The sequence below is a fragment of the Salvelinus fontinalis genome, chromosome 33 (assembly GCF_029448725.1).
Source record: "Salvelinus fontinalis isolate EN_2023a chromosome 33, ASM2944872v1, whole genome shotgun sequence".
NCBI lineage: Eukaryota > Metazoa > Chordata > Actinopteri > Salmoniformes > Salmonidae > Salvelinus > Salvelinus fontinalis.
In genome coordinates, this window is record NC_074697.1 from 10,513,283 (window position 1) to 10,529,474 (window position 16,192).

Genomic DNA, 16,192 nt, shown 5'->3' on the forward strand with positions numbered 1-16,192 from the left:
CCACAGGTGCATGTTTATTGAACAAGCATGGGAAACAGTGTTTAAACCCTTTACAATCTATGAAGTTATTTGGATTTTTACGAATTAACTTTGAAGACAGGGTCCTGAAAAGGGACATATTTTTTTTACTGAGTTTATACAGTGAGGTCAAAAGTATTTGGACATTGACACATTTGTTATTTTGGCTCTGTACTCGAGCACTTTGGATTTGAAATGGTACAATAACTATGAGGTTAATGTGCAGACTGTCTGCTTTAATTCGAGGGTGTTTTCATCCATATCGGATGAACCGTTTAGAAGTTCCGGCACTTTTTATTCAACGTTTGACAAATTAACTTATGTTTATTAAAGGTGAATTGCACTCACCTATTCCACATGTGTTTCTTTCAGTGCTCATTAAGCACAAACGAGAGTTGTCTTTTGGGTGTGGTTTAAAGTGGGTGTGTCTTGGGAGTGTTCTTTGCCATTCAAATTGCAACAAACAAACAAGGGCAGTAGGGAGAAACTTAGTGACAGCAAGCTAAGCTAGCTTTGCTAAAAGTAGAATACCGCCAAGGCCTGAGTTATCGAGAGCAAGTGCTAACCCAAACAACATAAAAGTAGCTCACTACCTACACTTGACGTCGGAAGTTTACTTACAGCCAAATACATTTAAACTCAGTTTTTCACAATTCCTGACATTTAATCCGAGTAATAATTCCCTGTCATAGGTCAGTTGGGATCACCGCTTTATTTTTAGAATGTGAAATGTCAGAATAATAGTAGAGAATTATTTATTTCAGCTTTTATTTATTTCATCACATTCCCAGTGGGTCAGAAGATCACATACACTCAATTAATATTTGGTAGCATTGCCTTTAAATTATTTATTATTATTATTATTTTCAAATGTTTCAGGTAGCCTTCCACAAGCTTCCCACAATAAGTTGGGTGAATTTTGTCCCATTCCTCCTGACAGAGCTGGTGTAACTGAGTCAGGTTTGTAGGCCTCCTTGCTTGCACACGCTTTTTCAATTTTGCCCACAAACTTTACATAGGATTGAGGTCAGGGCTTTGTGATGGTCACTCCAATACCTTGACTTTGTTGTCCTTAAGCCATTTTGCCACAACTTTGGAAGTATGCTTGTGGTCATTGTCCATTTGGAAGACCCATTTGCGACCAAGCTTTAACTTCCTGACTGATGTCTTGAGATGTTGCTTCAATATATCCACATAATTTTCCTACCTCATGATGGCATCTATTTTGTGAAGTGCACCAGTCCATACTGCAGCAAAGCACCCCCACAACATGATGCTGCCACCCCCATGCTTCACTGTTGAAATGGTGTTCTTCAGCTTGCAAGCATTCCCCTTTTTCCTCCAAACATAACGATGTTCATTATGGCCAAACAGTTCTATTTTTTTTTCATCAGACCGGAGGACATTTCTCAAAAAAGTATGATTTTTGTCCCCATGTGAAGTTGCACACCATAGTCTGGCTTTTTTATGGCAGTGGCTTCTTCCTTGCTGAGCGGCCTTTCAGGTTATGTCGATATAGGACTCGGTTTACTGTGGATATAAATACTTTTGTACCTGTTTCCTCCAGCATCTTCACAAGGGCCTTTGCTGTTGTTCTGGGATTGATTTGCACTTTTCGCACCAAAGTACGTTCATCTGTAAGAGACAGAACGCGTCTCCTTCCTGAGCGGTATGACGGCTGTGTGGTCCCATGGTGTTTATACTTGCATGCTATTGTTTATACAGATGAACGTGGTACCTTCAGGCGTTTGGAAAATGCTCCTAAGGATGAACCAGACTTGTGGAGGTCTACGTTTTTTTCTGAGGTCTGGGTCTGGATTTCTTTTGATTTTCCCATGATGTCAAGCAAAGAGGCACTGCATTTGAAGGTAGGCCTTGAAATACATCCACAGGTACTCCTCCAATTGACTCAAATTATGTCAATTAGCCTATCAGAAGCATCTAAAGCCATGACATCATTTTCTGGAATTTTCCAAGCTGTTTAAAGGCACAGTCAACTTAGTGCATGTAAACTTCTGATCCACTGGAATTGTGATACAGTGAAATAATCTGTCTGTAAACAATTGTTGGAAAAATTACTTGTGTCATGCACGAAGTAGATATCCTAACCGACTTGCCAAAACTATAGTTTGTTAACAATAAATTTGTTGACTGGTTGAAAAACGAGTTTTAATGACTCCATCCTAAGTGTAGGTAAACTTCCGACTTACACTGTAATTTGTAAATCCGGGTTAGTTTTCAATATCTTTGTATGAGATTAAATGAATTGGCTAGCTAGCAGGGATCTTCTTAGCTAGCCAGTTCGAGTTGAAACATTATTGATAGCAAGCTGGCTATCGTTACATCCTCTCATCAAACCTTATCGTCAGGTATAGTCGACCGGTAATTTTTTAGTCGAGCAGTTGTAAAAAAAAATAAAAAAAATAAAAATAACAAGTTTTATGGCACGTCTTGATTGACGCCTGTCTCTGGACTCTGAGGGTCCAGAATATTTTGCAAGGTTGTTAGCGCTTCGGGCTGGACCAAGTTGATGGTTGATACAATGTTTCAAGTTCCTTGCAGACAGGCCATGCGTAGCCAAGGTGATTTATTTTAATCAGGATATTTTCTACCTGCAGGCTCAAATGTTTTTATTTGTTGGATTTATTTAGGCTATTTGTACATAGTTGACAATGGTAATATAAGTTACTTTTAGATTTGTACAATTTTCAATTACATATAACTTGTATTAATCACGTGACAATGATTTTGAGGTAAGCCGACTTTATTATGAAATAAATAACTGTTCCATGAAAATGTGCATATGAAAATCCTAACTGGCACACAAATCGGTGGAAATGGTAAAATAAATTGGCACTCCAAATGGAAAAGGTTGCCTACCACAGGTGTAGCCTATTAGCCTAGTAATGGCAGAATCTGCAAAGGCCAGCAGCAGCAGGAAGAGGTGGTTCGGGAACAGGTATTTTTCTTCTGGTTAGGGTATCTTGATCTCTGGCTTCCTCTTGAGTCATTTGTGCGTCTTAATTATTTACTCACAGTGTGCTTAAAGCATTAGACAAGCTCAGTAGCCTACAAATAGTTGCTTTTATAAAAACACACAGGGTGTGTTTAAATATGGGAAAAATACACGTTTTAAAATGTTGACCAGTCGATTGGTCAAAAGAAACGACAACGCTTTGTTGACCAAGATTTTGTTTTGTCGGGAACAGCCCTAGTCAGGTACAACGTTAGAAAATCTTACTCTCTTTAACATTACACATTAGGGAGAGGCTATGTATTTAGCTAGTAACATCTCAGTATCATAGCTAGCTAGGTAACTAGCTACTCGCAATCTACACCAATCACAACCATCATGTTTGTTGTATTTAATCCATTCCTTGCCATCTTGCGCAATATTGTTGAATGCATTAGAAGTTTGCACCAACTTTTTGGAAGGCCATTTCCCCTCCTGTGCCGAGTATGCATTGCAGACTTGACAACATGTCCGCAACACATAGCAGCTGGGGGTGAGCCACACCTTGTTGTCGCTGGGCAATTGGACATTGTTGTCAAAAGTGGACATGTAAGTGATCCGTACCCAACCCATCCATACCCGTCGTGATGCTCACAACACCGTAGCCCGGTATAATTTCTCACTCATCAGTTTTCACCATTTCATTCACCAATCTATAAATCTTGATTTGGACGAGACTGACTTTTGGATCAAAATTACACTTTGTAGTCAATTTTGACACCAGAATGAATGTTTCAGACCCACATAGGTGGTTTATAAGCAGATAAGCTGGTTCTAGGAGGCAGTTCTCTTCAAAGTAATCAAGTTTAGTATTTGGTCCCATATTCCACGCAATGATTATATCAAACTTGAGACTCTACAAACTTGTTGGATGCAACAAGTCACTTTTATTGTAAATTAGAATATAATATGTTGCTGAACATTTCTACATTAATGTGGATACTACCGTGATTAGGGATAATCCTGATGAATCGTTAATAAGGATAAGTGTGAGGCACAAAGATCATACGCCAAAGACACGCTATCCTCTCAACGTTACCAATAACGGGAGGTTAGCATTTTGGGGGGGAGAAAGATTTCTCACTCATCAATTTTCACCAATCATTCACCAAATACTAAACGTTGACTACTTTTATACACATACTGTATAAGGGTCGTTCCATGTGATTTCCATCACTTTCTAACTGCAACCATTTTGATTTGAAACCCTCCATACATTTTTGCCCATGGATCTGCAGAAGTGGTCAGAAAGTGACTTTTTGGATCTGAATGGCAAAACATTTAGGAGCTAGAGGTACTCAGTCATTGCATATCCCACCCCATCATGAGACATCTGTCTTCATCAATGAAACAGATTAACTGTTGAGTTTTCAATTATTTTAAACTACTTGACGATTTATTGAAAAACATTTTTTATTTATAAAAATGTACATTATTTCAACGTCAAATATCTAAAAATGCTTACTCAGATTTATTTTGTTCAGATATGATGGTTTAAACCCTATTGTACATAATCTGAGGCGTTTGTGTTGTGCCTGCCATCGGTTGAGACACAGCATACTCTTGAATACAGAGTTGATGTCATGTTTTGGCTAAAAAATGTAAATTCTTAAAACCACAAGCTTACCTTGACTCCAAATCAAATCTTTATTTGTCACATACACATTGTTAGCAGATGTTAATGCGAGTGTAGCGAAATGCTTGTGCTTCTAGTTCCAACAATGCAGGAATAACCAACGAGTAATCTAACCTAACAATTTCACACAGCTACCTTATACACACAAGTGTAAAGGAATGAAGAGTATGTACATAAAGATATATGAATGAGTGACGGTACAGAACGGCATAGGCAAGATTCAGTAGATGGTATAGAGTACAGTATATACATATGAGATGAGTAATGTAGGGTATGTAAACATTATATAAAGTGCCATTGTTTAAAGTGGCTAGTGATACAATTATTACATCCAATTTTTAATTATTAAAGTGGTTAGAGATTTGAGTCAGTATGTTGGCAGCAGCCACTCAATGTTAGTGATGGCTGTTTAACAGTCTGATGGCCTTGAGATAGATGCTGTTTTTCAGTCTCTCGGTCCCAGCTTTGATGCACCTGTACTGACCTCGCCTTCTGGATGATAGCGGGGTGAACAGATAGTGGCTCGGGTGGTTGTTGTCCTTGATGATATTTATGGCCTTCCTGTGACATCGGGTGGTGTAGGTGTCCTGGAGGGCAGGTAGTTTGCCCCCGGTGATGCGTTGTGCAGACCTCACTACCCTCTGGAGAGCCTTACAGTTGTGGGCAGAGCAGTTGCCGTACCAGGCGGTGATACAGCCCGACAGGATGCTCTCGATTGTGCATCTGTAAAAGTTTGTGAGGGCTTTAGGTGACAAGACAAATTTCTTCAGCCTCCTGAGGTTGAAGAGGTGTTGTTGCGCCTTCTTCACAACGCTGTCTGTGTGGGTGGACCAATTCAGTTTGTCCGTGATGTGTACGCCGAGGAACTTAACTTACTACCCTCTCTACTACTGTCCCGTCGATGTGGATAGGGGGGTGCTCCCTCTGCTGTTTCCTGAAGTCCACGATCATCTCCTTTGTTTTGTTGACGTTGAGTGTGAGGTTATTTTCCTGACACCACACTCCGAGGGCCCTCACCTCCTCCCTGTAGACCGTCTCGTCGTTGTTGGTAATCAAGCCCACCACTGTAGTGTCGTCTGCAAACTTGATGATTGAGTTGGAGGCGTGCATGGCCACGCAGTCATGGGTGGACAGGAGAGGGCTCAGAACGCACCCTTGTGGGGCCCCAGTGTTGAGGATCAGCGAAGTGAAGTGGAGATGTTGTTACCTACCCTCACCACCTGGAGGCGGCCCGTCAGGAAGTCCAGTACCCAGTTGCACAGGGCGGGGTCGAGACCCAGGGTCTCGAGCTTGATGTCGAGTTTGGAGGGTACTATGGCGTTAAATGCTGAGCTGTAGTCAATGAACAGCATTCTCACATAGGTATTCCTCTTGTCCAGATGGGTTAGGGCAGTGTGCAGTGTGGTTGCGATTGCGTCGAAAACAGCGAAAACAGCACGTATATTTATGTTAGCTCACCACCAAATACAAAAAGCACAGACATTTTTCACAGCACAGGTAGCATGCGCAAAGCCAACCTAACTAACCAAGAACCAACCAAACTAACCAACAAACAACTTCATCAGATGACAGTCTTATAACATGTTATTCAATAAATCTATGTTTTGTTCGAAAAATGTGCATATTTCAGGTATAAATCATAGTTTACATTGCAGCTACAATCAGAAATTGCACCAAAAGCAGCCATAATAATTACAGACACCAATGTCAAATACCTAATTACTCATCATAAAACATTTCTGAAAAATACATAGTGTACAGCAAATGAAAGACAGGCATCTTGTGATTCCAGCCAATATTTCCGATTTATCAAGTGTTTTACAGCGAAAACATAATATAGCGTTATATTAGCTTACCACAATAGCCAGAAAGACAAGCCATTTCCCAGTAGCAAAAGGTTAGCGATTGTAACAAACAAGCAAAACATATAAAAATTGACTAACCTTGATATTCTTCATCAGATGACAGTCCTATAACATCAGGTTATACATACACTTATGTTTTATTCGAAAATGTGCATATTTAGAGCTGAAATCAGTGGTTATACATTCTGCTAACGTAGCTATTTTGTCCCACAACGTCCGGATTTTTTTCGGACACTTTTTATGACACACACATTCTGACCAAATAGCTATTCATAAACGTAACTAAAAAATACATGTTGTATAGGAAATGATAGATCCATTAGTTCTTAATGCAATCGCAGTGTTAGAATTCTAAAAAATACTTCATTACGACATCCACTTCGGTATAGCTAGAGTACCCAAACGTTGGGCGCCGACGACTAGTTCACATGCACGACAGATATATGAAATAGCATCATAAAATGTTTCTTACTTTTGCTGATCTTTCATCAGAATGTTGGACAAGGGGTCCTTTGTCCAGAACAGTCGTTGTTTGGATTTAGAACGGCCACTTTCCCTCTCGATTTAGCAAGCGCACTAGCCAAGTGGTACGAATCGCTCCATCGTCAACAAAGTCAGAGAACGGAACACGGCAAAACTCCCGAAAAATTTTCAATAATCTGATTAAACTATATTGAAAAACATACTTTACGATGATATGGTCACATGTATCAAATAAAATCAAAGCCGGAGATAGTAGTCGCCTATAACGACAGCTAAACAGAAGGCAAATCCATTTCTCTCTTCGCGCCTTCCTGAAAACAGGAAATGGAGGACACGTCATTCCATGAGCTGTAATTCGAGTCCAGATCAAGTTACACAGTCAATTTCTTCTCTCACTCCTTGTCGACATCTAGTGGAAGACGTATGAAGTGCATATAAACTAATAAATAACAAGGGATTTAATAGGCAGCCCCTGGAACAGCCTCAATTTCAGACTATCCACTGTCAGGAAGTTTGCTGCAGAATGAGTTCTGTTTCACTAACAGATATAATTCAAACGGTTTTAGAAACTAGAGAGTGTTTTCTATCCAATAGTAATAATAATATGCATATTGTACGAGCAAGAATTGAGTACGAGGCCGTTTGAAATGGGCACCTTTTATCTGGCTACTCAATACTGCCCCTGCAGCCCAAACAGGTTAAACAATTTAAATGCAATGCTACCAAATATTAATTGAGTGTGTGATCTTCTGACCCACTGGGAATGTGATGAAAGAAATAAAAGCTGAAATAAATAATTATCTCTACTATTATTCTGACATTTCACATTCTTAACATAAAGTGGTGATCCTAACTGACCTAAGACAGGGAATTTCTACTAGGATTTAATGTCAGGAATTGTGAAAAACTAAGTTTAAATGTATTTGGCTATGGTCTATGTAAACTTCTGACTTCAACTGTAACTCTCTCTCACTTCTCCTTCATTTTTGAAGAAATGTATTTGTTCGAAACTGTTCAACTACTGTCTTTCTCTCTTTGAGTCAACTACTCACCACACTTTATGCACTGCAGTTCAAGCTATCTGTAGCTTATGCTTTCAGTACTAAGTTCATTCTCTGATCCTTTGATTGGGTGGACAAATATATCAGTTCATGCTGCAAGACCTCTGATAGGTTGGAGGACGTCCTCCTGAAGTTGTCATAATTACTGTGTAAGTCTATGAAAGGGGTGAGAACCATTATTCTCCTAGGTTTTGTATTGAAGTCAATGTACTGTACCCAGGGAAGGACAGAAACTTGAGTGCTGTTGAGGCTACTCTGGACCTTCATTGCAAATTAATTATTTGGTGACATGAATATATTTAGTATAGCATATTTTTAGAACTTTTTTTAATGTTTCACTTTTTATTTTTATGAAATTCACTGAGAAGGATGGCCCTCTTCTGAGTAGCCTCCACTGCTGTCCTAAATTATTTTAACTTCACTGTATGTCATGCACACACGCGCACACACACAAGCTGTCTGTCACTGTTTTAATGCAGTATAATTGTCCTGCTGACGGTGTTGTGTTGGTGTGATCGTCACTCGCTGCAGAAATAGATTCCAGGAAGCTGATAGAACATTACACCCTGCTGCTGGTAGGTGTGACGATCAGGTTCAGCAACACTATACACACACACACACACACGCGCGCGTAAGCATGCACGCACACAAACACGCACAAACCTACATAATGTGAGGGTTGTATAAGTGTCGGAAGTCAAATCTGTTTTAATGAAGTGTGATGTGTGTCTAATTGGAGCATTGTGACTCAGCCTACTCTGTGTGATTATATCAGATATATTGAGACCATGCCTTTTAGACAGTTTGTACAACCTTTATATGTACTAAATCTCTATGGCTCTGAAGACAACGCTGTTTTGTTATTCATAGTGTATTAAATATTTTGTACATTATTTCACATACATGGTGAACGAGCGCAGATACACATGCGAATACCGAACAAACAGAGACACGCAAACACACACATACCAGAGTTTTAGGAAAATGTGGTGCTGGACATTTTACCGGCAGCATTTTAATTTACTGGACAATTTGAGAAATTCTCCAGACCCATATGCATTGGGTGCACAACCTGATTAGTGCGTCCATCCACAGTGCTCAGAAACACAGAAATCACATTTACATAATGGTAATTCATATTAACACAATATCCACGTCGAGGATGCAACAAGTAAAATTATTAGCCTATGTCAATCTACTATCCCCCATAGTAGAAATGTGTACCTATTCTATTGGTCAGCTTGACATTCTGTGTGAGAAAGAAATAGCCCGTTCCAAACAGACTCTGGGACAGTGGTGGGATGATACAGTTGATCCCAAATCCATACAACCAGTCGGCCTGGGCTACATCCCCCCCAAAAAATGAAAAGCCTTGAGGCTGTTGCATCAGATCAGCAAGTTTAGCTTAGAATGTTGTTTAACTGTTATTTATTCACGTTATAAACGCAACAATGCTCACAAGGCAGTAGAGCCTAGGCTGCGTGGGAATGTTCGTCCAAATAGTGTGAAAACAGTGTTGTCAAAAGCGCACCTCATGCCAGTGATTTCATGTGACAGAGATGAAAATATCCGTTCGAAATTTAGAAAGAGGGGAGATGTAATATGAAACAACTAGCATGGGTTGCTAATATCACTAGGATTGTGCCTTTGGCTACTAGACAATGAAATAAAGTTGATACAGTATAAAATAATTGCCTCCACGGTCTGATTTTGGCTAGGCAATTAAGTATATGTTTTGAAAATGTATACTGCCTCCAGCTCATTGCAAAGTGGTGTGTGACGCGCTGATGGAGCCTGTCTTCAGTTGACTATGCATTTGCTGTTTGATATGCTGACATATTTTCCGCTCAAAGGCTCTGTATCTGTAGGCGCGTGATAAATAAGATCCACAACGACTATACTGTACACGAGCGCCAATTTAATTCCACCAAATTATGCACATTAACCTATAACCAATTTAATTCCACCAAATTATGCAAATTAACCTATAACCAATTTAATTCCACTAAATTATGTAATTAACCTATAAACCGATAAGCTGGACCAGTCGAATGTATTTCCATCAACTGGTATCCCCTTTAACGCATAGGCTAAAAAAACATTATTTTGCAATGAGATTTTTAATTTTTTTCATCTCCTGAACAAAACAAAAAAAGACAGCGATTAGGCCTATCGGCAAACGCACACACACACACACGCACGCACGCACACGCACACACAGGGACTGCGTGACCTGCTGGGCTGACTGAGCTCTATTTTCTGAGGTGTATGTGGTTTTAGTGGAGAGTTGCAGCATGCATAATGAGGTTTGGGCCTACACCCCTGGGTTATGAGTTTAGCAAACACAGCTGAGACAGGATGAGATGTCTCCCTCTCCTCTCTCGTTTTATTCTCTTTCCTGCCCTCCTCCCCCATCCCTTCCTCCCTCCTGTCTTTTCATCTTGTCATGCATGTCATTTAGCAGTAACATTTGTTGTGAAAGCAGTGAGATCTCCCGTTTTTACCAATTCGACTTCAGATTTTGAAGTTCTTCAAACGTCAAATTTCAAAGTGTTTTTGACACCATGGGTTGCTCTTCCTGCTCTACATAATTCCGAATGGCTAAGGTTTTGGGAAAGAATCTGTACAATGAGTGTGTAAACTGGGATTGAACAAACTGGGATTGAACACGTGACCTTCGGATCCTGAGTCATGGGATTACTCCCATCCGTCAGTCCCGTCCACAACGCCCTAGTAATTCCCAAGCCTGCTTGATGGTCATTTCAAAAACAGTACAGTATGAAGATAGGCAGGAACTGCTTCTCCAATAGAAATCACCGATCACGCTTGTAGCCAATCTCATGGCGACATTGGATAGCCAGTCACATGCTCAGAAACACGTCATTGGGTCTAATGGTCATCTCGCGCCTAACTGCACATGTGCAGGCCTTCAAATCAAAGGCACTCCTTCTGTATAACGTTTTTTTTTTACAAAAATAAAAAATGTATCGGTTTGTCACTTTCACAAGATTGGAGTTAGAATAATAACATTTTTAACAACTTAAGACATTGGCTCCAATCTAGGTTGTTCCTTTTAGATTAAAAAAAAATGAACAACTAAGAATTCTTCACTTCTCTCATTGACTTCTCGAAGCCCCGGCCTGGTCTACTTGGTCTGTTTCGGAAGCATTCCCGGAAGTCTCGCAATGTTGCACATCTGGATTTAAAAACTCTGGTAATAGGGCTCACTGTTGCCCCTAGTGGACAGTTTAAGGCATTTCCCGACGTCCAAGTCAATCTTGAGTGATCTGGCTGGTGAGAGTGTCTAACGGCATTGTTCCACTCTGTTAATCAGCTGGGATGTCCGTTCAGTCGTGAAGGTGCTTACGCGTCAGGAACCATCAGCCAATGAGGTCACGGGGGATTGGTCCTGAGGGGCCGGAGCAGTAGGCCATGTTATGTGTGTATCAGCGCCTTGCATTCACTCTAAAAGTTAACAATCCCAATTTTGTTTAAATGTCCACACCCCTATTTAGAAACATTCCTGCTGTTCACATTGTCCTCTTTCTGCTGGCTCTTTGTCCTCTTTCTGCTGGCTCTTTGTCCTCTTTCTGCTGGCTCTTTGTCCTCTTTCTGCTGGCTCTTTGTCCTCTTTCTGCTGGCTCTTTGTCCTCTTTCTGCTGGCTCTTTGTCCTCTCTCTGCTTGCTCTGTGGGAACCCCCAGACTCACTCTGCCACCTCTCATATTCACTTATTCTCTCTCTGCTCTCTCCCTCGCTCCATTCCTCCCCTGCACAATCACTCGCTTCTCTGCTGCCACAGCAGCATGCCTTACAGAGCAGAGAAGTCATTTATTTCTTTCTTTCTCTTTCTCCAGCTCTAACCCACTGTGTATTAAAACTGTCAGAAACACAGCAAGAGGTCAGCTTCCATTAGTCTGAAAAGGTCACGAGGCTCATGTTTTTCCATTTCTAATGTTGCCTTTACTGGATCAGGTGGTACTAATGATCATATAGTACAGCTGTGTATGGTAGAGGATGAAAGGGTTTAGTGTACACACTACCGAGAGAGACAGAGAGACAGACAGACAGGGCCATACTGACTGTATCCTTGGATGAATTGGGTTTAAGGCCATTGATGATGTAACTTGTACTTTATATGTAAATGGTTTAATTTTAGAGTTGGATTGGCCACTCCATGCATCAGTGCTCTCCTCCTCTTTCTGTGCTCTTTGTACGCACATAGCGTAATTAACATCACTATGGATACAGGCGCTACAGTACATCAATTCACTCGCTAGGGAGAGAGACATGAGGGAGGGAGAAATGGGAGGGAGGGGGAGAGAAGTGTGTTTCTACAGAAACACACTTCTGGTGGTTGATAGTTGTTAGCGATCATGTGTGGTCGAGCAGATATTCAGTCTTCCCTCATTTGACGCCCCTCACTAACCCTGTGCCCCTGTATGAGTCATAATAACTACTTCCACTGTGTGAGAGAGGTAGAGAGATGGATTAATGTCCTGGGATTCAGTCACAGAGCATCAGGATGAATATGATTTAATGTTCTGGGATTCAGTCACAGAGCATCAGGATGAATATGATTTAATGTCCTGGGATTCAGCCACAGAGCATCAGGATGAATATGATTCATGTCCTGGGATTCAGTCACAGAGCATCAGGATGAATATGATTAATGTCCTGGGATTCAGTCACAGAGCATTAGGATGAATATGATTCATGTCCTGGGATTCAGTCACAGAGCATCAGGATGAATATGATTCATGTCCTGGGATTCAGTCACAGAGCATCAGGATGAATATGATTCATGTCCTGGGATTCAGTCACAGAGCATCAGGATGAATATGATTTAATGTCCTGGGATTCAGTCACAGAGCATCAGGATGAATATGATTTAATGTCCTGGGATTCAGTCACAGAGCATCAGGATGAATATGATTCATGTCCTGGGATTCAGTCACAGAGCATCAGGATGAATATGATTTAATGTCCTGGGATTCAGTCACAGAGCATCAGGATGAATATGATTTAATGTCCTGGGATTCAGTCACAGAGCATCAGGATGAATATGATTCATGTCCTGGGATTCAGTCACAGAGCATTAGGATGAATATGATTTAATGTCCTGGGATTCAGTCACAGAGCATCAGGATGAATATGATTTAATGTCCTGGGATTCAGTCACAGAGCATCAGGATGAATATGATTCATGTCCTGGGATTCAGTCACAGAGCATCAGGATGAATATGATTTAATGTCCTGGGATTCAGTCACAGAGCATCAGGATGAATATGATTTAATGTCCTGGGATTCAGTCACAGAGCATCAGGATGAATATGATTCATGTCCTGGGATTCAGTCACAGAGCATTAGGATGAATATGATTTAATGTCCTGGGATTCAGTCACAGAGCATCAGGATGAATATGATTTAATGTCCTGGGATTCAGTCACAGAGCATTAGGATGAATATTTAGGAATAGGAACTGTATTTATTGGAATAGTTTAGTTTACTGTTGATTTTGTTTCTCCAAGTCTTGCCTGTCTTGCCTGTCTTGCCTGTCTTGCCTGTCTTGTCTGTCTTGTCTGTCTTGTCTGTCTGTCTGTCTGTCTGTCTGTCTGTCTCTCTTTCTAACTTTGTCTCTAGCTCACTGTCTCTTTCTGTCTGTATCTCTTTCTAACTTTGTCTCTAGCTCACTGTCTCTTTCTGTCTGTATCTCTTTCTAACTTTGTCTCTAGCTCACTGTCTCTTTCTGTCTGTATCTCTTTCTAACTTTGTCTCTAGCTCACTGTCTCTTTCTGTCTGTATCTCTTTCTAACTTTGTCTCTAGCTCACTGTCTCTTTCTGTCTGTATCTCTTTCTAACTTTGTCTCTAGCTCACTGTCTCTTTCTGTCTGTATCTCTTTCTAACTTTGTCTCTAGCTCACTGTCTCTTTCTGTCTGTATCTCTTTCTAACTTTGTCTCTAGCTCACTGTCTCTTTCTGTCTGTATCTCTTTCTAACTTTGTCTCTAGCTCACTGTCTCTTTCTGTCTGTATCTCTTTCTAACTTTGTCTCTAGCTCACTGTCTCTTTCTGTCTGTATCTCTTTCTAACTTTGTCTCTAGCTCACTGTCTCTTTCTGTCTGTATCTCTTTCTAACTTTGTCTCTAGCTCACTGTCTCTCTGTCTGTCTGTATCTCTGTCTGCCTGCCTCTCTGTCTGCCTGCCTCTCTGTCTGCCTGCCTCTCTGCCTGCCTGCCTGCCTGCCTGTCTGTCTGCCTGTCTGTCTGTCTGTCTGCCTGCCTGCCTGTCTGCCTGTCTGTCTGCCTGTCTGTCTGTCTGCCTGCCTGCCTGCCTGTCTGCCTGCCTGCCTGCCTGCCTGCCTGCCTCTGCCTTCCTGCCTCTGCCTTCCTACCTCTGCCTTCCTGCCTCTGCCTTCCTGCCTCTGCCTTCCTACCTCTGCCTTCCTGCCTCTGCCTTCCTACCTCTGCCTTCCTGCCTCTGCCTTCCTGCCTCTGCCTTCCTACCTCTGCCTTCCTGCCTCTGCCTTCCTGCCTCTGCCTTCCTACCTCTGCCTTCCTACCTCTGCCTTCCTGCCTCTGCCTTCCTACCTCTGCCTTCCTACCTCTGCCTTCCTGCCTCTGCCTTCCTGCCTCTGCCTTCCTACCTCTGCCTTCCTACCTCTGCCTTCCTACCTCTGCCTTCCTGCCTCTGCCTTCCTACCTCTGTCTGTCTCCATCTCTAACTCTCTGTCTGTCTCCATCTCTAACTCTCTGTCTTTATCTCTCTGTAACTCTCTCTGAGTCCCTGTGTGTTTGTTGTATCCCAGAGAGTAAATTCACTAACCTATACCAGTTGTAACTGCTAACAGACAGCAATCACCTTACAGACTTGTACCGGAAAGAAGAGGTCGTCACGGTAACTTCAGCTGGGGGAGCCATCCAGAGCCCCCGCTTCCCGAACGCCTACCCCCGGAACCTGCAGTTGTCATGGAAACTACTGTCGCCCCACAACACCCGCATCGTCCTGGAGTTTGACTCCCACTTTGCGCTGGAGGAACCAGAGAACGAAGTCTGCAGGTGAGAGAGAGAGGAGAGGATAGAGAGGTAGAGAAAGATTGAAGCGCCAAGGAGAGAGAAAGTTGGCTGAGTTTGTAACGGATGAAAAGGGAGAGGGAGAAGGCTGGCATCCCTCTGATGGGGGTATCGACATCTACAGAGTCTAAAGAAAGGAGGAATGGATGAAAGAGGGAGGGAGGGAGGGATGGATGAAGGTTGCCGCCTTTGCAGTAATGAAGAATATGTCCTTGAGGGTGAGAAGAGAGAATTTACTTTTAATCCCCAAACCAAAGGCAGCTGTCTTCGTAAGCACTTTAGACAAGAGAGAGAAACAGAGAAATTAGGAAAGTGAAAGATAAAGAGAAAAATAGGGAGAGGGAGGTGACTTTTGGCATTGGCTCTTCAACAATTAACCCTTTTCTAGTGAACAGTGATGATTAATTGATTGAATAATGAAATCCATTGATTGAGAGGTTAGTGACCCTCTTCTCTCCCACTTCCCTCCCAGGTATGACTTTGTGGAGGTGGAGGACATCTCAGAGACCAGTACCGTTATCTGGGGGAGATGGTGTGGTCAGAGAGTCCCCCCTCGCCTCACCTCCAAAACCAACACCCTCAAAGTCACCTTCAAGTCAGATGACTTCTTCGTGGCCAAGCCTGGCTTCAAACTCAACTACTCTCTACTGGTGAGTGAACATCGGGATGTGATTGCATCTCATTCCACAAAGTTGGTGCTGAAACGTAAAGACCTAAGGCTGGTATTATAACTGCCAATGAATCTCTTATGCCATCCTTATGACAGTCTAATGTAGTCTGTATGACAGAGGGTTCAAGTACGGTGCTAACAAAATCCTTCCCTGAGGTAACTAGCTGTCGGAATTAAGAGACGACTAAACCCATTAACGTCTGTTTCCTCTGTAAGACGTCTAATTTGACAAAAGAGGAGGGAGAGGTGGAGAGGCTGAGGATGTGCTCTTTAAAAAGCCCAGTCTGGATCAGAAGATTAGCTACGTCACAACATCAGTAGTTGAATAGTGGAGGAGGATTTAGATGTGTAGATGTTCCCTTGGCTTTCAGACAC

At 41.9% G+C, this 16,192-nt stretch overlaps 1 protein-coding gene across 1 annotated transcript in view; it reads left to right on the top strand.

The window, feature by feature from the left end:
• The window catches only part of pdgfd (platelet derived growth factor d), a 151,374-nt gene that overhangs the window by 75,025 nt on the left and 60,157 nt on the right, over positions 1 to 16,192 (top strand). Inside the window, exons 2-3 of the mRNA XM_055896639.1 lie at positions 14,925 to 15,132; positions 15,620 to 15,797. Coding sequence (XP_055752614.1) covers positions 14,925 to 15,132; positions 15,620 to 15,797 — 386 coding nt within the window. The remainder of the gene's footprint in view (positions 1 to 14,924; positions 15,133 to 15,619; positions 15,798 to 16,192) is intronic.